Source organism: Pezoporus flaviventris, unplaced genomic scaffold (genome assembly GCF_033815535.1).
Source record: "Pezoporus flaviventris isolate CSIRO_AGI_PZ_B2104156 unplaced genomic scaffold, CSIRO_AGI_Pfla_v1 ptg000036l, whole genome shotgun sequence".
Lineage (NCBI taxonomy): Eukaryota > Metazoa > Chordata > Aves > Psittaciformes > Psittacidae > Pezoporus > Pezoporus flaviventris.
In genome coordinates this window covers 29404098-29426572 of record NW_026892584.1, presented here as the reverse complement: position 1 = coordinate 29426572, position 22475 = coordinate 29404098, and the positions used below count along the sequence as shown (strand labels likewise).

General features: G+C 40.1%; 1 protein-coding gene across 4 annotated transcripts in view; it reads left to right on the top strand.

Moving 5' to 3' along the window:
• The first annotated feature begins 461 nt into the window (after positions 1 to 461).
• SEL1L (SEL1L adaptor subunit of SYVN1 ubiquitin ligase) overlaps positions 462 to 22475 on the top strand; it is a 35350-nt gene continuing 13336 nt past the window's right edge. The window contains exons 1-10 of one of the 4 annotated variants that reach the window (XM_061463754.1): positions 462 to 639; positions 9681 to 9718; positions 10059 to 10281; positions 14370 to 14537; positions 17534 to 17639; positions 19034 to 19196; positions 20764 to 20817; positions 20908 to 20967; positions 21613 to 21694; positions 22013 to 22167. In XM_061463754.1, the coding sequence (XP_061319738.1) occupies positions 567 to 639; positions 9681 to 9718; positions 10059 to 10281; positions 14370 to 14537; positions 17534 to 17639; positions 19034 to 19196; positions 20764 to 20817; positions 20908 to 20967; positions 21613 to 21694; positions 22013 to 22167 (1122 nt within the window). In that variant the 5' untranslated portion in view covers positions 462 to 566. The remainder of the gene's footprint in view (positions 640 to 9680; positions 9719 to 10058; positions 10282 to 14369; positions 14538 to 17533; positions 17640 to 19033; positions 19197 to 20763; positions 20818 to 20907; positions 20968 to 21612; positions 21695 to 22012; positions 22168 to 22475) is intronic. The other 3 variants (XM_061463751.1, XM_061463750.1, XM_061463752.1) reach the window with 3 other exon arrangements.

Below are 22475 nucleotides of genomic sequence, written 5' to 3'. Positions count from 1 at the left end.
ACCCCAGCACCCCGCTCGGAACTGCCGCCAAACCCCAGCACCCCGCTCGGAACTGCCGCCAAACCCCAGCACCCCGCTCGGAACTGCCGCCAAACCCCAGCACCCCGCTCGGAACTGCCGCCAAACAAGCAGTTTGGCGCGGGGGGTTGTGGGTGACGTAGTCCCTGCCGCGCCAGCGGGCCCAAGCGGCCGTGACGCTCCGTGTCCTTCGCAAGGCACTGTGGGTGTTGTAGGAGCAGGCACGCGAGCCAATAGAAGCCGTCGTTTCCAAAGCGCTCAAGTACGTAGCTAGCACTCGCCGAGGGACGTGTTTTCTCTTTCTGATATCATTGGCCAATAAGAGGGCGTGGCAGGCGAGCAACTCCTTCCTCAAGCCAATCGGAGTGGGCCATGTAGAGCAGGCGGTTCCCCGGAGGAGTGCGTGTGCCGCCGCCAGCAGCCGTAGTTGTTCGTCAGCGCGGCCGGCAGATTGGTGCGGCGGGGCGGTGGGCGGGGCGAGCAGGCCACAGTCAGGGGGTCGGAGTCAGGGCCACTCAGCGTCGCTGGCCCTTCGGGAGCCCGGCGGGATGGGGCGGCGGGTGCGCCTGTCGCTGCTGTTATGCCTCGTGGTGCTTTGGGTCGCAGGACTGGCCGCCGCCGGTGAGTACCGGGTTTCCGGCTTTCCGCACCCCGCTCGGCCTGGGCACTGCGTTGGCCTTGCCCCCCGTGGCCTGCTGCGGGGGAGCCGGGTGCGCGCTGCCGTGCTGTCTGTGGGAGTCATGGTGCCGCCGCTGGGGCGCGGAGGCGGTGACAGCGGGGGAGGAGGCCTCTGTGTCTTCGCTGGGGCTTTGGGGTGTGAGGGGGCAGCTCTGTCCTGGCCAGGGTGCTGAGTCGGCGGAGGGAAGGAAGAGAGCTGAGTTCCTGTCAGCTGCTTGGCCGCGAATAGCCGGGCTCCCGGGGGACGGCGGGGCCATAGCTCACCTTATGCCTGCTGTTTTCTGGGGGCTGTTCGGTAGTTTAGCTTAGCCTCTGCCTTTAAACAGCCCGTTAGAAGCCTACTTTGTAATGCGTGCTCTGTTCAAAACCAAAATGAGACTTTTTTTTTCCTTACTAGTACACATTTTCTTGCTGAGGAGCTGATAGTACTGATGTTAGCTTTATCAGAACGGTTTTCGTACACATATATAGAGAGAGCATTTCTGGGGCCTGCATTATGTCGCAATAAAACCTTTTTTCCAGTTTCTTTTGTTGTTACGCAGCATGGCTTTTGTATGCTCCTCATGTGTTGTCACCTACTTCCTTTCATGGGGTTCCTACCTCCCACATCCTTCTTTCCACCACGAGCGGGTGGGGGGAATGTGCAATGCATTTATTTATATAGTGTTTCTAAAGGCAGAAAGCACTCCTTTAATAGACATCCTTATCCACTGCTACTGGAGATGTGCTTTTAGGCTGTCAGTGGGATTTCAGAAAAGGCTTTCTCTAGAGCTAAGTTGTGTGGTTTGGGGTTCAGTACTAGGAAGTTGAAATTTAAAGTTATGTTACTGAAGTTCAGATTCAGATTATGTAGTTCAGATATCAAGCACAGTTACTTGAGCTTTGTAGGTATTGCTACAAGCAAGCAGGACTCTTGGCAAGGTGTGGAGAAGGTACATAAGGGTTCTGTAAAGCCAGAGAGATGTACCTAGACTTCTAATGGCATGTTCTCGCAGATAGTGTATATAAAGAAAAAAACTAAAGTGAAATGAGACTTTCAGTGTTGGATGAATCATCTGCTGTGTACGTGGAAGTGTGGATGTTAGGTGACAGAATTAAGGTCTGTTCAGGTGTGCACGTATGCTGTGCAGTTCTTTTGACTGTTTGTCCAGTATCACAGAACTGTGTAAATATGAAGTTCCGATAGCTTAATTCAGCCTTTGAAAACTATATGCTTAGAATCAGTTGAACTAATAATGATTAGTAGGCCCAAGAAAGCACATGATACAGTGTATGAAGGATTAGGAGCTATTGCCAAACTTAAATCACTACTGTGGGGTAAACTGTTGATTAATAGCCAAAATTAATTAGGAGAAGGTGTACAGAGTCCAGCTTTTGGCAGCAAATTGTAACAGAAGCATATTTCTTGCTCAGATTTTTGTCAGGAACCATTCTGAAATAAAATAAGTCATCACGTCATCAGTGTTTTGATTTCCTACAGTAACACAATCCCTTTCTCCAGTCTGGTACAAGCTTAGAGACTGTGCATTGAATGCTTCCTTAAACACTTGTTCATTCGTAATGTCTGGTCTGGAAACAGTCATCTAGAATGTGAGTACATTGAAGGGAGGAGTTTTAAGAAGGATGAGTAAAAATGGTTTAAGTATTACATTTCCTGACTTCAGAAGATGGTTTTTAATGAGGATTTTTTTTTTTTTTTTTAACTAGTGGGTCTTTTAACTATAGCTTTAAATCCTAACTCTGTACTCATGAACTTTGCTTAAATCAATTTATTGAGAACTGGAGGTGAATGTAAGAAAACTCGGGCCAAAAGAAACGGGCACTATATTTTAAAGTTATGATATTAATACAGATTATACAGAAGTTGCACACTGGGGCCTGGGGAAAGAATATTAAGGAGTCTGTGGGCAATTGTCAAAAGCAGCAAAAAAATGGTGACTCTGTGTGTGTTACAGATGAAGCTGCGTATCTTTTACTTACCACAGCAGCGATGGCCTACTGCTGCTTCTGTTGATTGTTCACTGAGAATGTTGAAAAAAAGTTCTCTTTTTTTTTTTTCTGATTGATGGTAGTGTTTGATTCTTTTTTTATTTTTCTCATTTCCTCAGACTAAGTGGTAGAAATTCTGTCATTCTACCTGAAGAAAGCAGAAGTGATTCACGCTCTGACTGGCCTTCACCTTCCATGGTTAACTTTAGTGATAGGCAGAGGTTTTCATACTGTCTCATTAACTGATAGGACAAATGGGCAGTCACATACTTGTAGGAAGCTCTGTACCTAGTCTCTCAAAAGACACAGCTCAGTGGCTTTCCCTGACCCTTCTGATTTTACTTAAATGAAATATGTTCCCTAAATTTGTTGCCTGATAAGGAATCTCAGTTCCTACAGAGAAACTGCTGGAGAGTAAGGTTTGTAAATAGTTATCCAGCAATTGCAAGGGGACTGGAAAAAACTATTTGTATTCAGTGTGAAGGTTGACCCATATCTTAAACATGAAGTTGCACTAAAATGAATACACTGCACAGATTTTAGCTAGGAACAATTTACTTACTGCCAAGGATATCTGAAATCAGTCTTGCTAAATAGATGCCACTTAAGGATTTTTACTTAACTCGCTGCATGCTTTAGAGGTGTGCATAATAAGAATAGCGTCTATGCTACAGAGTCTGTTTCTGTGCTGAATTTAAAGTTGAAAAAGTCATGAGAAGCGATGTCAGGTAATATTTTTCTGAAGATTTCTTTTTTTCCTGCAAGAATAGGGTAAACAGGCTTTGCATTCCCTTTTGAAGTCTAACTAGTCAGTTTCACAAAAAGAACATTGAAAGAAATAACTAAAAGTACCACAGAAATATCTCTGGATACTCTAAAGCAGTTGTTTCCAAGCCTTTTTTTGCTCATATACCACTCTCATTAAAAGAAAAAAAAAAAAAGCATGCATCTTCAATATTGAACTTACTAAAAAATTTCTGTGTGCTACCATACTAACGTATTATACACATCATAAAACATGGACAAAAACAGAAATGAAAAAAAAGTGTGATAAAGGTGAAATGAACACTCTATTAAGAGAAGTTTTTATTTATTAGTGGTACAAAAAGTATTTCCTTCCTGCACCCCCAGTGGGTTGGTTAGTGTACCTACTGGGATGTACATCACTTCAGACTCTTACCAGTTGCTTTCTTGTAATTGTGTTTGAAGTTTGAAGAGATTGGCAAAAACTGAAAGGAAACTGACTACAGTGACAGGGCATTCATCAGAACTTTGGGAGATAGCCACAGAGTTTTTAAGTGCAAGCTGCTGGCAGTTTCCCAAAGGTGAGTGACCATTCTAACGTTGAAACTAATAGTATTTCTTGTCTGGTAGTAGCAGTCATTCTGCTTTATAGATTTGTCAGTTGATGTGTTCTTCTAATACAGCAAAACTTTGGAACTGTTTGGCTTCCTCAAGTGAATGACATTCTTGCTGATTCACACTGTGTAGGTCTTCTTGTTTCTGCCCCTCTCTCCATAGTGCTCTTTTGAAAATGGTAATTCTCACAAAATGATAGGATCTTTAGGATCTTTTTATCTAGCAGAGGTTGCCAGAGTACTTTGCTATATTTAAATTGACTGAACACTGGTATTTCTAATTGAGGAAAAATGAATAATTTTTAAAGCTGATTTTAAATATATATGAAGTGGTGGATGGCTGAAACAAGTGTTTGGCTCTCTGGAGTGCTCTGGAGTCGCAGGTGGGCATGAGAGCACCCAGTAGTGTCTATAGCTCAGCACTGTATGTAAGTGAAGCATTCTGTACAATGCTGGCAGCTCCCCCTTTCAGCTACAAGTGGTTTTGCCTACTTTTTACTTTCAATATATTATTACATCTCCCTAATTCATTTAACAAATGGTAGGGTTAATTTCCAATTGGCCTTTTCAGAAGAGGTTTATAGACTTAGGCAGCCTTGGTAACAGACCCAAATTTAAAAAAAAAAAAAAAAGGTTACTATTTTTAATGTAACTGTGGAAAACCAAACTAAACTATCAGCTTTAATCTCTGAAGCAGGTGTACAAGCATAACATCTGTGACTTTGTTCAGTAGTTGAGCTTTGACTAGTAAACTCTTCTTAGGTCAAACTATGACCTTCCATAGATCTTTCATTAACACTTTCAGAACAGTTTTCTTAACTGTTTCTTAGAAGTAGACACACTTCTATGAATAGCGGGTGTGTATTAGTCAGCACTTCTACAAAATAACAAGGCTATAAATGATCCCTCCTCTAGTCACGTTATCAGTCATTACTGCAACCTCATCTGCCTAACTTAGAAGGAAGTCCCAGAACTGAGAAGAGTTAAACTTACACATTTTGTTGTTGCTTTAGTGCTGTTTTGGAACTAGTGTTTTGAAAACAGTTTGCCAAGTGCAACTTCTTACGAACAAAGCCGGCTCCTTTAGAGAGAATTAAAATGATGCAATAGAAATGAAACAGGTTTATTTATTTTCAAGGAGTAAGAGCAAGCATTTAATGAGCTCTACGTTATGTTGCACAGATGTCTCTTACCTTTCAATTCAGTAAATCTTTTTCTTTCCATATGAGATTACAATAAAATTGTTCTTTGATAAGTGTCCCTAAATGGTATACCCTCTTTATATTTGACTTTGTGTGGTCATTTCTTGTAAAGTCCACAAACTGAAATCAGTTAATAAAGCCTTTACCAAAAAGTTAGAATGGTCTAGTGCTGTCAGTCACATAGGCTGATTTTAAGCAGACCAAACAAAACACCCTAGCTGGTATAGCTGTTAAAAACAACATGATGTTTGTTACTGCAGGAACAGGTATTGTATAAGTGCTTTGTATATATTAATAGTAGCATACAGGCTACTTGGTAGGTTAACTCTGTTTTCATTTTCTCCCACTCCAGAAGCATGTATGAATCTCTTGACAAGCTCTGGAGTTTGACGTTGTAGGAGTGGCGTTTGGTTTTAGGATGGTAGCATGTAATTTGTGGGAAAGAAGGTAAACCTGACTTTATCTCATGGTTTCAAAATGCAAAGGACCAGCAAGTATTATAAATGCATATGTACTTTTACTGTATTTAAATAAACAGCTGTTACATGGTGATCTGAAGTGTTGAAGTTCAGTGATAGAACTTCCTATGACTTACCACAATCGGGCTTATCAGTTAGATTGCTCAAACTGATAAGCACTGTGGTCTCTGGCAGAAATTCAGCTATTTTTCCCTTGTTTTTTCCTTATGATGCTTTTGATGTTTTTTCAAATCTCTGTGTGTTCTTATACTGTCTTGGTTGCTACTTGCAGGGCCTGTTTCATCTGGAGTGACCTTTGCTGTCTGCAGTAGTTTTACTGAAGGGCTCTACATGCATTCATTTTTGAACCTGTAGGTTACAGCTGCTTACCAACATCATCTGTTCTAGATATTTGTGATCCTGTGTCTGCTGGCTGTCAAACTTTTTGAGCTTTACATATTATTCATTATGTTCAACAGAATATCATCTCTTTGTCTCAGTTGCACTATCAAACTCGTCACCTTAGTTTTGCAGCTTCACTTGTAAGTCTTTGCATTCCTTCTTGGTTTTTATTTTATGCTGGTTTAGCTTGAATTTGATTCTCATCTTTTTACTTGTTCTAATCAAAGGTTATATTTCAAATAACAGTTTGGAAATCACTTTCTGGAACCTGACTTCCAAGATTAGCCCTTTCATTGCAAATACACGTGGTTGCACTGTTATAGTAATAGTCTTCAGAACATGTACTGAGGGTGTCATGTCTGTAGTTTGACACTTCAGAGATGATTTCTCTCTGATAAGATACTTTATTTGCATGAGGATTAGAGGTATGTAAGTTTTCTTTGCTACCAAATGGTTACTGAAAGTTAGCAGAACTCTATAAACTTTTTAATTTTGTTGGCATTCAGTATTTGTCTTTAATAGCTACCTGTAACGTATTAAATGGTGTATTTCATGTACAGGGTACTAACTTCTATCAGTTTAAGTACTTTTTCTAGTCACAGTGCAGATCTCCAGCCTTTCAGTGTCTTACCACTGCTATAGGGGATTATACATCTCGGAGTCTCAGAAGGGGTTTTCTAAATGTAGTAGGAGTTAGTGGCAGATTTGCTTAGTTATCTATTTATACTTTGAGCTTTTATTTTGGTTTAACTGAGTTGTGTACCAGAGGGAGGGAGGTCTGTAGCACCTTCTTTCAAATGTGTGTGGGTGAATGGTTGTTTATCTGAAAGAGGTAATATCAGATACTGCTGACTGAGAACAGTCATGTTATGGAAGTGATAAACTTAGAGGCTTTCAGTCAAGATGTGTATGAACCATGTTGTTTGAACCACAATGAGTAGCCCATTTAAGTTGCAGGAAGAAAGGAAATGAAACACAGCTCAGAAAACCAGTGGTGAAACTGTCATAAATAAGATTTTCTGATTATCTCCGCCATCCTTTTCAACTCTGTTCCTTTATGTCTCTGCCTAATATCATTCCTTTTTCATTTAGCATTTTTTTCTCTTTCCAGTCTTTCTAATCAAATATCATAGCCCATTCAGATAAGAAAGATGGCAGTTAAACAAGGCTTGCAGCTCTTGAACGGTATCTTGAAGACAATCTAGTTTCTCACAGTTGTGGAAAGAGACCTCTATATAAAGGTTTGAATATGCTGGTCAGGCAAAATGAACTGGCTTTCTGTAAAGAACACTGGTTAAATAGGGTAGTGTTAATGTAATTTTCTGGTCACTACCGAAGCTGTTTATATTAAAGTTGATTTGGTGACTAGAAGCCTTAAATTCCATTGATGCTTTTCAGTTGATTCATACCTCTTTAGGTAGTTTAGTTGGACTGGATTGATTCAGACTGTATATCAATCTAGAGGCTTGATTTGGGTTAAAAAAAAAAAAAATCCACACTTTTTTCCAGTGTTGGGTAAACAGTTGTGTTGGCATAACTGAAGGAAGAAGAAGATCATCTTGCTAGAATTAAACTTAGCTAGAGGTATTAAAGATAACAGGAAGGGATTCTACAGGTACATAGCAAATAAAAAACAGACTAGGGAGAATGTAGGACCCTCAGGAAGCTCTCGGGAGAACTGGCTGCACAGGATTTGGAGAAGGCTGAGGTTCTGAATGACTTCTTTGCCTCGGTCTTCACTGGCAAAGGCTCTGACCAAACCACCCAAGTCTTGGAAGGCAGATGCAGGGACTGTGAGAATGAAGACCTTGGGCCCACTGTAGGAGAGGATCTGGTTCGAGATCATCTTAAAAATCTGAACGTGCACAAGTCCATGGGTCCTGATGAGATCCATCCGCGGGTCCTGAAGGAGCTGGTGAATGAAGTTGGGAAGCCCCTGGCCATCATATTTGAGAAATCATGGCAGTCAGGTGAAGTTCCTGATGACTGGAAAAAGGGAAATATAACCCCCATTTTCAAGAAGGGGAAAACGGATGCCCTGGGGAATTACAGACCAGTTAGTCTCACCTCTGTGCCTGGCAAAATCTTGGAGCAGATTCTCCTGGATGGCGTGCTAAGGCACATGAAAATCAACAAGGTGCTTGGTGACAGCCAGCATGGCATCACTAAGGGGAAATCCTGCCTGATCAATTTGGTGGCCTTCTATGATGGGGCTACAGAACTGAGGGACAGGGGTAGAGCAGTTGATGTCATCTACCTGGACTTGTGTAAAGTGTTCGACACTGTCCCAAACGACATCCTTGTCTCTAAATTGGAGCAACATCAATTTGATGGATGGGGCACTCAGTGGATAAAGAACTGGCTGGATGGCCGCACACAAAGAGTTGTGGTCAATGGCTCAATGTCCGGCTGGAGACCAGTAACGAGTGGTGTCCCTCAGGGATCTGTGTTGGGACCGGTCTTGTTCAACATCTTTGTTGCTGACGTGGACAGTGGGATTGAGTGCGCCCTCAGCAAGTTTGCTGATGACACCAAGCTGTGTGGTTCGGTTGATACGCTGGAGGGAAGGAATACCATCCAGAGGGACCTTGACACACTTGTGAGGTGGGCTGATGCCAGCCTCATGAAGTTTAACCATGCCAAGTGCAAGGTCCTACACCTGGTTCAGAGCAATCCCAGGCACAGCTACAGGTTGAGCAGAGAAGAGATTCAAAGCAGCCCTGTGGAGAAGGATTTGGGGGTGTTGGTTGATGAGAAAATGAACAGGAGCAGGCAGTGTGCACTTGCAGCTCAGAAAGCCAACCGTATCCTGGGCCGCATCAAAAGGAGAGTGACCAGCAGGTTGAAGGAGGTGATCCTGCCCTTCTACTCTGCTCTCGTGAGACCTCACTTGGAGTATTGTGTGCAGTTCTGGTGTCCTCAACATAAAAAGGACCTGGAACCGTTGGAACAAGTCCAGAGAAGGGCCACGAGGATGATCAGGGGACTGGAGCACCTCCCGTCTGAAGACAGGCTGAGAAAGTTGGGGCTTTTCAGCCTGGAGAAGAGAAGGCTGCGTGGAGACCTCATAGCAGCTTTCCAGCATCTGAAGGGGGCCTATAGGGATGCTGGGGAGGGACTCTTCATTAGAGACTGTAGTGACAGGACAAGGGGTAACGGGTTAAAACTTAAACAGGGGAAGTTTAGATTGGATATAAGGAGGAAATTCTTTCCTGTTAGGGTGTTGAGGCACTGGAATAGGTTGCCCAGGGAGGTTGTGAATGCTCCATCCCTGGCAGTGTTCAAGACCAGGTTGGACGAGGCCTTGGGTGATACAATTTAGCGAAAGGTGTCCCTGCCCATGGCAGGGGAGTTGGAACTAGATGATCTTGAGGTCCTTTCCAACCCTAACTATTCTATGATTCTATCTGTGAAACTTTTGATTCCTCCTGACAACACTAATAGTCTTTCTGAAGTGCATTAGTCAACTTAGTGCATTAGAATATCCTAGAACCATGGTACAATAATATAGCTTAATTTATTTTTAAGAAAATAATTAATGGAAAAGCTTTTCTGACTTGTGACATCTCTTCTAGATGAAGAGGGAAATCAGGATGAATCACTGGAGTCAAAGGTGAGGAAATAAGTTTCTAGTCATTCTCTTTTTCTTGTGGACTGAGAGGAAAGGTCTGAAACTGAGAACTATAATTTGGTTCCTATAGTAAACTGTTCTGTAACTCTTGCTGTCTCATTAATTTCTTCTGTGCGTCATAAGAATTAATGTGTTATGCTTGTATAATTTTTTTCTCTTCAAAGAACTGAAAGGGGTAGAGTCAATGAGAGCTGATAGAGGTAGCTCAACTTTTTATGCTACTGTTTAAACTCTAGTGTTTTAATAATATTTTTAATAATTTGGGGTTTTCAGCTGCTGGTCAGTTTCTAATTGTCTATATTATGTGGCTGCTTTCCTTCAGACTTTATCTGCAGAGGACCAGGTAAAGGACCATTCCACAGGAACTCGAGTGGTAGCAGGTCAGATCTTCCTCGAATCAGGGAAATCGGACTCTCAGTCAGAGGATGAAGAGAACTTTCACAGTCAAGAGGAGGAAAAAGAAAATTCGCTAGAAGAATTGAACTCTCTAGAAATGTCAAATCTATTAAATAAAGACTTGGAAGAAGCAGAAGTACAGAGTCCAGGTAACTACTCATAGACTTTTGAACAAGTGGCAGTAAAGATGCATCTGAGTAACTTTGGCATGTGAATAAATACAAAACTAGTAATTTTGAACATAAAATAACTAGCATCTTAACCTTTCTGGAATAGAATGGTAATTTCTGCCTTTTCCATTAGAAAATAACATCAAAAAGTTTTCATGTATATCATGACTGAAATCTGAGTGGTTATTTTTAGATGCATTTGAAAAATTTTTCCTTAATTCTTGTTGTTTCCATCTTGTTGGAAAGCTTTAACTATCAAATGGAGAAAACTTAATTTCTTCAAATAGGACTCAAGTATACATACTATGCTGTGTATACATATACCGGCCATAGAAGGAGAAATTGCGTCAGTGTTTCAGTCTCTGGGCTGTTTGCCTGGAGAAGCAGTTGAAGAGAAGGAACAAATAGTGATGCAAAGACAAGCTTCCTAGAACAGCATTGGGAGCCTTAGGGCAACATCTAAATTGCATGTAGATTTCAGTAAACTTTTGAATACAGGTAAAACCTTATGTCCTTGTGTATAAATTCCCAGAAAATCCTAGTATTTCTTTTTTACTACTAATAAAAATATAAACTTGATATAATTTTCTTGACGTGCAGTTAATATTAGGCGATAACTAAATAGCACAGTTGAGTACCCTAGCCTATGTAGCAAAGGCTTTTCCTTTTCACTTGTTCATAAGATGCAGCTCATAGAATTGTAGAATAGTTAGGGTTGGGAATGACCTTAAGATCATCTAGTTCCAACCCCCCTGCCATGGGCAGGGACACCTCTCACTAAACGATGTTGCCCAAGGCTCTGTCCAACCTGGCCTTGAACACCTCCAGGGATGGAGCATTCACAACTTTGCTGGGCAACCCATTCCAGTGCCTCACCACCCTCACAGTGAAGAACTTCTTCGTTATATCCAATCTAAACTTCCCCTGTTTAAGTTTTAACCCGTTACCCCTTGTCCTACCACTACAGTTCCTAATGAAGAGTTCTTCTTCAGCATCCTTATAGGGCTCCTTCAGATACTGGAAGGCTGCTATGATGTCTCCACTCAGCTGCCTTTTCTCCAGGCTGAACAGCCCCAACTTTCTCAGCCTGTCTTCATACAGGAGGTGCTCCAGTCCCCTGATCATCCTTGTGGCCCTCCTCTGGACTTGTTCCAACAGTTCCATCTTCAACTTTACTGAAAAAATATAGTTACATGGTAATACTAGTATTAATCTTATCTTCTCAACTCAGATTTGAATATGAAAAGAAAGCCGGAGTTCTGAAATGAGCTGTGTTATGTTCTGACTGTTTTCTAATAAGCCATCGTTACTAATACAGAACTAGTATACAGTTCATCAAAACTCAGTAATAGGATTAACTATTGGTGCCAATAGGCATGGTGTTGTACTGAAAAAAGTATATAAAATCCACTAAATAGCTTGCTGCCACAAAACAGTGAGCTAACAGCATACTTAGCGCAGTCTGTTTCAAAAGAAAACTTTGGGGTACTTCTGATCTCACACAGGAAGATGCAACCAGATTGCTTGCTCCCTGGCAGCTACAGTTCTTAACTACACCTGTCAGAGTACAAGTGGCTTTCAAAAACCACAAATTTAAAGTCTTGCACAGTTTTTGGAACCTCTTAAGAAGTAAGTAAGTGATGTGGATGGAAGGATTACTCATTTTATCGAAGAAGCAATTCTGAAGGAAAAGTACTTGTATTCTGGTAGGGGAAAAAAGCCTGCTAAAGGGCAGCTTTACTTGCAGACTTTAACTGAGCAAGACGGGAATCTAGCTCAGCTATGTATGTTGCATCTCTTACATGAGCTCCTGGTGACAGGACTGCATTTAGGGAGAATAAAGCTTTTTTTAAATAGTTTGGCTCCTGTGTATAGTCATGAGATTACACAGGGGACAAAAAAAAAAGGATTCTTCAGGTTTCCACATGTATTTTGCAGGAAATTGAGCTGACAAAAAAAAAAAATCCGCAGTAATTTAAAATTAGTACTACTTGGGCTTTTAACCTAAGAAAAAAATTGTCCTATTCTCTTCTGATTAGTGAAGAGGTATTTGGTGTATAGGAAGTGGTGTTTTTGTAGTTTTGTTTTTGTAACAATAGAGTTCTATGTTGACAGTTTTTGCTGAAAAGTGCCCATGATTTCATACAGAGCTGACAATTCCTGCTGTGTTTATTTTCCTATTTGGAAGACTCTTATAGTAATGTAATCAGTACTTAAAAGTAATCCATATTTGAGGTTTCTGCAGAGTAAAATATGAGATGAGATATACCTAAATCAGGACAAAAATATAATGATAATATGTCTGATTATATGGCATTTTAAAACTGGTCAATTGCTACTTGTACACTCAATTTCACAAAAAATAATTTATCCTCTGAGTAAATTATTTACCTAAGTTTGTATTTATCATTCTTTAGGTACATGAAAAACTGGTGCTTTTTATCCTGCGATTGCATTGCTGTTTTGCTGTAGGGTTTGTTACTATCTGGGGGGCAAAACAGCATTATAGTTGAATTTAGAACCTTAAAAAAGGTAGAGAAGAAGTGTTGCAGAGTAATTTCATAACTTTAATGTACAGCTACCTCTTATGCAGAGCACTATAAAAATGTTTAATCTTCTATTACTCGTAATACAAGAGAGCAAGGTACTGAACAATACAAGTAAAACTTCAATTTCTCAAGTAATGTTAAAATCCTGGGGCTGGAATTTGTTCAAATGACAGTCTTAAGTGGTCCCATCAGTTGCAGTTATATGTACACTTAGCACAAATTTGTGCATCACTCTGTGGTTAGCAGATACATAAATTGATTCCAGGCTAATTGCATCTGGGTACATTATTTTTGAATGCAGCTTCTGAAAATAACATTTTTCCTTCTGTGTTATGGGGTAATTAATTTGGAGTGGTGTGGTGAAACATCTGCCAAGGAATTGAATTATGAAGAGCAATTTGGAGGGCTAACTAATCCAGGAGACTTCCTTATGCTTCAAAAAATCAACATGAAATTTTATAATTAGTATGGTCTGTAGGCATTACAATTATAAACCTTGAAAAAAGAGCTTTCTCTATAACCACAAGAATTACAAACTTAGCTTGGAAAAACATCGTATAATTGAAATTCTCAATTTCATGGCTTCGCAAATGTCTTCAAATGAAGTAGAACACAACTGCTGTATTTAGCTTAGTGAAAGAGAAAAATCTTTATAAAATGCTAATTGAAATAATTTCTGTATCAAAAAATGAAGATAATTCTTAGTCTTCATAGAAGATTGATTTTATTTAAAAATATTCCAGTATTAGAATCAGTAATCTTGAAGTCCTAATGCATGCCAAATAATAAATCATGCTGTTCAAAGTAATTTTGAATGCAACTTAAATATATTTGTGAAGTGAAATTAAGTTTTTAATATTAGTATACACAACAATAGAAAATTACTAGACTTACGGCTTCATTTAAGTCTTGTCTTACAGTTGTATGTATAAAGTGTACTTCCTAGTGATATTCAAGTACTTTCAGTGTCGCATTTGGCGATGTGAGTAGTTCTGTCAAGATTATGTCAAACCTTGGGGCTAAAAGGAATATATGTACAAGAATGCACTTTAAGGGTGGTCTTTTGCATCAGGAAGGGAGTGCAGAGAAGACAAAATGAAAAGAAGGGCAGTTTATTTTGGTAGGAAATAAAAATATAACAGATTTGCCTTCTCCAGTCTCAACTAAAGTATTTTCTATTGTGAAGTGTCATGGCAGGAGGCTTGGAACTAGATGATCTTAAGGTTCTTTCCAATCCTGAGCATTCTGATTTTTGTTGCTTAGAACTAAAGGATATAAGAAACTTATACCTTCTGTTTCATTTCCTAATTAAAAATAAGAATAATGTACTTTTAAGACCTATTTAGAAAAATAATTGCTTTTCCAGGCTTTTGTAAATCAGAAATTTTACTGAAACCTTTATTAAATGAACTTCACAGAAATTGAAAACAACATATGAGTGCTTTCCTGAATGTAGTAGGTGACTTCAATTTGTGAAATAAAGGAAATCAGTCTTAATTCCTGAGTGTGTATTTGCAGTTTTGACAGCTATAGGAGGCACTGCAGATGGTGAACCTTGCCACTTCCCCTTTTTGTTTATGGAGAAGGAATATCCAGAGTGCACTGCAGATGGGAGGGAAGATGGCAGGCTTTGGTGTGCAACAACCTACGATTACAAGAAAGATCAAAAGTGGGGCTTCTGTGAAAGTAAGTAATTTGATGTCTTGAACAAGTCCTTAATTGTTTTAGTCCTTCTCATGCTCTTTATTTCAGGGTCTAGAAGTCCCTGTCATATATTAATGTAGGCTTTATACTGTGATACACAAGTAATTACAAAGGCAAAGTTCTCATGATGGAAGATTATAATGCAAATGCCACTTCCCAGAACTCTTTGGGAAATCTTGCAGTGGAAGCATCTACAAAACTCTTATTTTCTGAGGCTGTCAGAGTATAGCGGTTTGACAATGTTTCCCACTGTATGCATTGATCTGTTGCATGAAGGCAACCCTTCTCTTAAAAACCTCCTGAAGGAGGAAACTTTTTCTTCCTTGCACAGCTTGTTGTAGAGCAATTTAAAAGAATATTTTGACAGCAAATTTAGAATAATAGAATAGTTAAGGGTTGGAAAGGACCTCAAGATATCTAGTCTCAACCCCCCTGCCATGGGCAGGGACACCTTTTGCTAAATCATATCACCCAAGGCCTCATCCAACCTGGTCTTGAACACTGCCACGGATGGAGCATTCACAACCTCCCTGCGCAACCCATTCCAGTGCCTCAACACCCTAACAGGAAAGAATTTCCTCCTTATATCCAATCTAAACTTCCCCTGTTTAAGTTTTAACCTGTTACCCCTCGTCCTGTCACTACAGTCTCTAATGAAGAGTCCCTCCCCAGCATCCCTATAGGCCCCCTTCAGATACTGGAAGGCTGCTATGAGGTCTCCACGCAGCCTTCTCTTCTCCAGGCTGAACAGCCCCAACTTTCTCAGCCTGTCTTCATACGGGAGGTGCTCCAGTCCCCTGATCATCCTCGTAGCCCTCCTCTGGACTTGTTCCAACAGTTCCATGTCCTTTTTATGTTGAGGACACCAGAAATGCACCCAATACTCCAGGTGAGCTCTCGACAAGAGCAGAGTAGAAGGGCAGGATCACCTCCTTCAACCTGCTGGTCACGCTCCTTTTGATGCGGCCCAGGATACGGTTGGCTTTCTGGGCTGCAAGCGCACACTGCCTGCTCCTGTTCATTTTCTCATCAACCAACACCCCCAAATCCTTCTCCACAGGGCTGCTTTGAATCTCTTCTCTGCTCAACCTGTAGCTGTGCCTGGGATTGCTCCGACCCAGGTGTAGGACCTTGCACTTGGCATGGTTAAACTTCATGAGGTTGGCATCAGCCCACCTCACAAGTGTGTCAAGGTCCCTCTGGATGGCATTCCTTCCCTCCAGCGTATCAACCGAACCACACAGCTTGGTGTCATCAGCAAACTTGCTGAGGGCACACTCAATCCCACTGTCCATGTCAGCAACAAAGATGTTGAACAAGACCGGTCCCAACACAGATCCCTGAGGGACACCACTCGTTACTGGTCTCCAGCCGGACATTGAGCCATTGACCACAACTCTTTGTGTGCGGCCATCCAGCCAGTTCTTTATCCACCGAGTGGTCCATCCATCAAATTGATGTCTCTCCAATTTAGAGACAAGGATGTCATGTGGGACAGTGTCAAAAGTCCAGGTAGGTGACATTGACTGCTCTACCCCTGTCCATCAGTTCTGTAGCCCCATCATAGAAGGCCACCAAATTGGTCAGGCAGGATTTTGCCAGGCACAGAGGTGAGACTGACTGGTCTATAATTCCCCTGGTCATCCATTTTCCCCTTCTTGAAAATGGGGGTTATATTTCCCTTTTTCCAGTCATCAGGAACTTCACCTGACTGCCATGATTTCTCAAATATGATGGCCAGCGGCTTCGCAACATCATTTGCCAGCTCCTTCAGGACCCGCGGATGGATTTCATCAGGACCCATGGACTTGTGCACGTTCAGATTTTTAAGATGATCTCGAACCAGATCCTCTCCTACAGTGGGCCCAAGGTCTTCATTCTCACAGTCCCTGTATCTGCCTTCCAAGACTTGGGTGGTCTGGTCAGAGTCTTTGCCAGTGAAGACCGAGGCGAAGAAATCATTCAGAACCTCAGCCTTCTCCAAATCCCGTGTAGCCGGTTCTCCCAAGAGCTTCCTGAGGGGGCCTACATTGTCCCTAGTCTGTCTTTTATTTGCTACATACCTATAGAATCCCTTGCTGTTATCCTTAATACCCCTAGCGAAGTTTAATTCTAACTGGGCCTTAGCTTTCCTAACCTGGTCCCTAGCTTCCCGGACAACATCCCTGTACTCTTCCCAGGCCACCTGTCCTTGCTTCCATGTATTATAAGCCTCTTTTTTCATTTGAATTATCCTCAGGAGCTCCTTATCCATCTGAGGAGGTCTCCTGGCCCTCCTGCTGCACTTCCTTCTAGTTGGGATGCAACACTCCAGAGCTTGTAGCAGGTGATCCTTGAATATCAACCAAGAGTCTTGGGGCCCCCCTGCCCTCTAGGGCTATATCACATGGAACCTTACCAAACAGGTTCCTGAAGAGGCCAGAGTTGCTCTTTTGAAGTCCAGGGCAGTGAGCTTGCTGCACGCTCTTCTCACTGTCCTGAGGATCTCAAATGTGACCATCTCAAGATCGCTGCATCCAAGGCTGCCCTGGAGTGTCACATTTCCAATGAGCCCTTCCCTGTTGGTGGGCACGAGGTCAAGCATGGCACCTCTCCTTGTTGGCTCCTCTGTTGCTTGTAGAAGGAAGTTGTCTTCCACACAATCAAGGAACCTCCTGGATTGCTTGTGCCGGGCCATACCATCCTTCCAACAGATGTCAGGGTGGTTGAAGTCCCCCATGGGAACAACGGCCTGTGAGTGTGAGGCTGTTCCTATCTGTCTATGGAGTGCTTCAACCGCAGGCACATGGAAGATATCATGTGAGAAGAAACTTTTACAAAGATGCCCAACACACCTCTAGACAGCTGTTTGTAATCACTTGGGTCATTTAGTTGTCTTCAGAAACATATTTCTTGTAGTATTTTCCCTTTAGAAAGAACAGCTGTGTAATTGTAATTTGAGCTCTTAAGATACCTTTCCCCCCCCCCCTCTTTTCTAGCTGAAGAACAGTCTAATAAGAGGAGGCAGATGCAAGAAGCTGAAGATGTTTATCAGACTGGAATGAAAATCCTCAATGAAAGTAGTAAAAAGGCTCAGAAAAAAGAGTAAGTCTACCTTCTCCACCCCAAGAAGAAAAGTGACATAGCTGGTCACTGTATCTTAACTGGAAAAGAGCTTAAATGATTTGCCTTTTATTGGACTTGGATAAAACTAGCAGTGTTAGTACTGAAAATAAATAGCAATTTCAGGGTATTTAGAAAAACAAATTTATGCCTGCTTTCCTCTGAATCTACTAAAAATTATATAAGACTAATTTCTGAAGAATGAATGTCATCAAAACATTGACTTAATGCTTGTAGATGAAAAAAAAACCAGGAAAAAAAAGGAATGAAACAAGTATTCTGTTCATTCTGGTCTGTTTGCTTTCTGCTCTATGTATATCCAATAACTGATGAAGTTGTCAGCTTACCACTATAATTAAGAATAGCTATGTTAATTTAGAAACTCTCTGGTACTCAAGCTGGCAACTTCATTAGTAAGTGGTAACTTCAGGCTGCTGACTGTTACGTGAGCACTATTACAATATTAAACTTGTTCATGGAGATGAGGAGTGTATTTCTACTTCATCTATCAGGGAAACTGAAGCACAGCTAGAAGTTGTCCATCACACCTTGGCAGAGACAAGTGTCTGTCAGACTCTGACTGGTATTCTATTATATAAAATAGTGTAGGAATTGTAAAACAATATTAAATCTTAGTTCTCTTGAACACTTCACCCTTTCTTAGAAGGTGAAGTTATGTGAGGAACCAGATGTGCTTCTGCTTGTTCTAAAGAAAGAAAACAAGTCTGAGAGTAGAACAGAGATAAAGAAAAATCTTGGAATGCTCTTAAAAGGTCCATGAGCATGCTTGACACTACTGTGTTATAATGTTTAAGGTTATAATTTTTTTTAATTGCTATGAAACCAGATGCTGTGAAATTGTTTTAGAGGACTACTGTTAAGTTCTAAGGCTGAAGTAAAGGGGAGTTTCCAGAGAACTTTCTCATTGTTAGTATGATCGTTTCATCACAAAATTTAATATGTATATAATTGTCTTGCACCCAGTCCTCGTTGTAGTGTTCTCATTTGAATGATTTTCTTCTCAACAAATCAAAGAGACTCCATAGACTTTAAGGCTTCTTTTTTCTGTCATGATGTGGATGGAACTCTTGGTGTAGTAGTCCTACATGATACCTAGTACAAGACTTAAAATTCTTTCTACAAAGATATGATCATTTTGCATAAGGATTAGACTGAACGTTAAAATCTAGTTTGTCTATTAGATAAATCATATGAGTTGTTGCACAGGTTGACAGTTCAGAGCTGGAACAGAGGTAGATGTGTTTGTAGAAAATAGAGGCTACAATGGGAATAAAATGCCTCCCCAGAATCTTCAGGTCTATGAATGGAATCTGCTTCTTTGTCTTGAGGTGACTAAGAAATTGTTTTCTTTTAAGAGCGTATCAATATCTTCTGAAAGCAGCTGACATGAATCATACCAAGGCAATGGAGAAAGTGTCTTATGCTTTGTTGTTTGGGGATTACTTGAAGCAGAACATACAATCATCAAAAGAACTATTTGAAAAATTAACAGAAGAAGGTTCTCCTAAAGGACAAATGGTATGTATGTCCTTAGATTCTGCAGAAGTTCTTACAGGTTTATAAACTGTTCTATAGATTGTACTTACTCTAACGTGATTTTATAGATTGTTCTTATGTCCAGAAGAGAATGACAACAGGAAGTAGTATGTATTGCCTGATTAAAAAAGATAGCAGACAGTTCTGCTTTTTTAAATTGTTCGAGAACTTGATGTAAAACATCTGATTCAGGAAATGTATTTTATTAATGCTTGCCTAAGCATTTCCTAACCCTGACTTCTTGTTGCTTTTACCTTTTAAAATTCCACCAGTGCCTTGCTTTGTTTCAGAGGTTCTGCTTTACTGGCCTTCTCTATGCTGCTAGCATTACTGAGGATGCAGTAACCTGCACCCTCAAGGTAAACACATGGAAACAGTTTTTTTCCCTTTTGAGTTTAAAAAAAACATCATTAAACAGCCATTTTATGGCTTACTGTAATATAGTATAGTGGTAGTCTTGTCATTTAATTTCTTACCTGTTCTGTTACTGACTAGATGGGGTGTTTAAGTCAAAAAATAGGTAGATACAGGAGACTCCAGCCAACAAATCTCCTCTGAAACTGTGTTCTATTCTTGTGGCTTGTGTGGGATATTGTGGCTTTTAATCTGCAGTTTTATCTTTGACTTTAAGTAGATACACACACACACGCACACACACTTTTATAATCTAGGAAGTTATAAACTCCTGGGAATCCTGAAAGCTGTTTAGTGGAATGGGACTCCCTTTGTCTGTGTACCTTTGAACATCATAGAATTGTTCATATGTATTTGTACACATGCAGTGTCTTAAATTGTGGGTGTTACCAGTTTTAATGTCTTAATATCTGAATATACTTATTGTTCTTTTTTGTTTTGGAAGTGTCAGCTTCTTTAGGAATTAATCCTGTTTCTTTTAGCTCTTTGGCTACCAAGTCTGCTGTTTCCTGTTTAATGTTGAAGTGCTGATTCAGCATAGAAAGCAGGAACGTGTTTTCTCTAGAGATTTTATATCTTAATGAAGATCTTGACTTTTATTGGTCTAGAATTCAGTAGTGTCTGCATGAGGTGATTATTTTGTGTGTGTGTGCACTTTCAGAATTATCTGCAATAGTCTTAGAACACTGTGAAATATAAACTGTTGTCTTCTGTGCTAATAGTTTCTTCTCTCCGCAGCACAGCTGTAACAGCTGTTATAAATAGAGCAGTAATTATGTAAATTTTAAGAATAAAAATAGCTAATGAAAAATCCTCAGCCAAACAGCTCTCTGCATTCTAACTGCTTATAGTCATAAATACAACTAACCTGTGGCAGAACATATGGAAAATACGAAATTCATCTGTTAGACTGTAAATCAAACTGTAAGACTTCTATGCTAGTGTCATAGGCAACTGAATAATTTAGAAACTTACTGTTTTAAAAGGGTCAGGAAAGACACTAGATGCGGGAGTTACCAAAGTGAAGGTAGAGCTTGTCATGTCCTTTGCACCTTTGAATCACTGTTTGACTTTATACTTAAGTATTCCAGGAAAACTGATTTCAGTGTGCTGACAAACTTTGTTTTGTTTCTAGGCTCTTGGATTTCTGTATGCATCTGGTCTAGGAGTCAATTCTAGTCAAGCTAAGGTAACAGATATTTTCAGCATGTGCTCTTATATTTTATCTTGGAGGCAGATGTTATCTAAGTAACCTATGATTAATTTTTTTTTTGTTAAGGCCCTGGTGTATTACACTTTCGGAGCTTTAGGAGGAAATCTTATTGCCCATATGATCTTAGTAAGTAAGATAGTTTATTAACTTTACACATGCACAAACTTTTTTGTAATCTTAAATTTTTGATGTAAGGTTTACAGTCATGTGAATACACTGTCCAGATGTTAGATCATGATGCTTGCATTGCAGGGGCAATAGTCTCCTTCCTGTTATTCCTTGTTAACTTAAGGAAAAGTCTGCTTATTTTAAGCTGTATACCACTATGAATTTAGATGGACCGTGTTTGCATCTCTTGACTTAAAGCAGAAGTGTCAGATTTTTAATCTTTATAGGCTAATGGGAATTGTGAAAGCCAGAAATCTTTACAAAAGATCTTTATATATAAGATCTTTTATATAATTATGTATATTAATATCATTAGTATTGTGAGATTTGAAAATAAAGCATAACATGTGTAAGTAAAAGGCTTTAGGTTTTCATCCGTAAGTATCATTCTGCTTACTTGCTTTATCCTGAATGATATCTGAAGTATCTTGGCTATGCTTAAACTTTGTCAGTTGCTTTTAATACAGTGGACTTGTGGCTTTTGTTTTGCCTATTATTGTGTCGTCAAATCTTGCTCAAATGAGGTTAAAAAAGTTAGTAACCTGGCAAGCAATATGTTGTCAAATAACCGGTAGTCCCTTATTTTTATATTTTCCTTTCTAGGGTTACCGGTACTGGGTTGGGATAGGAGTCCTTCCAAGCTGTGAATCTGCTCTCACTCACTACCGACTTGTAGCTAATCATGGTAAAAGCTTGTTACTCTGCTAACATTCTCAGCTTTATCTGTATTTTTATATCATTCACCTAGAAGATACTATAAGTACTGTCAACACTGATAGTATAAAAATAGAGAATTCCTGCTATTAAACAACTTACCTGTTTGGCTCCGAGTCATGATATGCTATTTTAATCTCCTATCTATTGAAATGTCTTTAATTCTTAGAGAATGTGAAAGTAATTAATTCCACGTAACAGTTTGAAGCTCTGTAGAGATCTGTTTTTACTAAGTAGGAGTGTAATATTTGTATTGAACAAAACTGAAAATTTCTTACTTGTTTTCCAGTTGCTAGTGACATTTCTTTGACTGGTGGCACAGTAGTTCAGCGAATTCGCTTAGCAGATGAAGTAGAAAATCCAGGAATGGCAAGTGGTATGCTAGAAGATGACCTGATTCAGTATTACCAGTTTTTAGCAGAGAAAGGAGATGTGCAAGCACAGGTAAGATTAAGTTCACACGATGACATGCAGAGGTTGTCAAGAACTACAGAAACAGTTTTATGAAATATGGGAAGTCATTGAAGCTTTAGTTTTTTTTCTTCCTCCTACATCAACCTGTTTGCTATTTCCTGTTTAGTTTTTATGAGCAGACGCTTATATCTTAGTGTGTTTAAAGTAGAGCTTGAATAGAATATGGATTTTCTTTGTGGAAAATAAATTCAAAACATTACAGCTTTAGTATCTTGGGAAAAAGAATCTTGGCTTTCACTAGAAACCAGACAGAGTAATTTAAGGATAGCTTTAGGTGT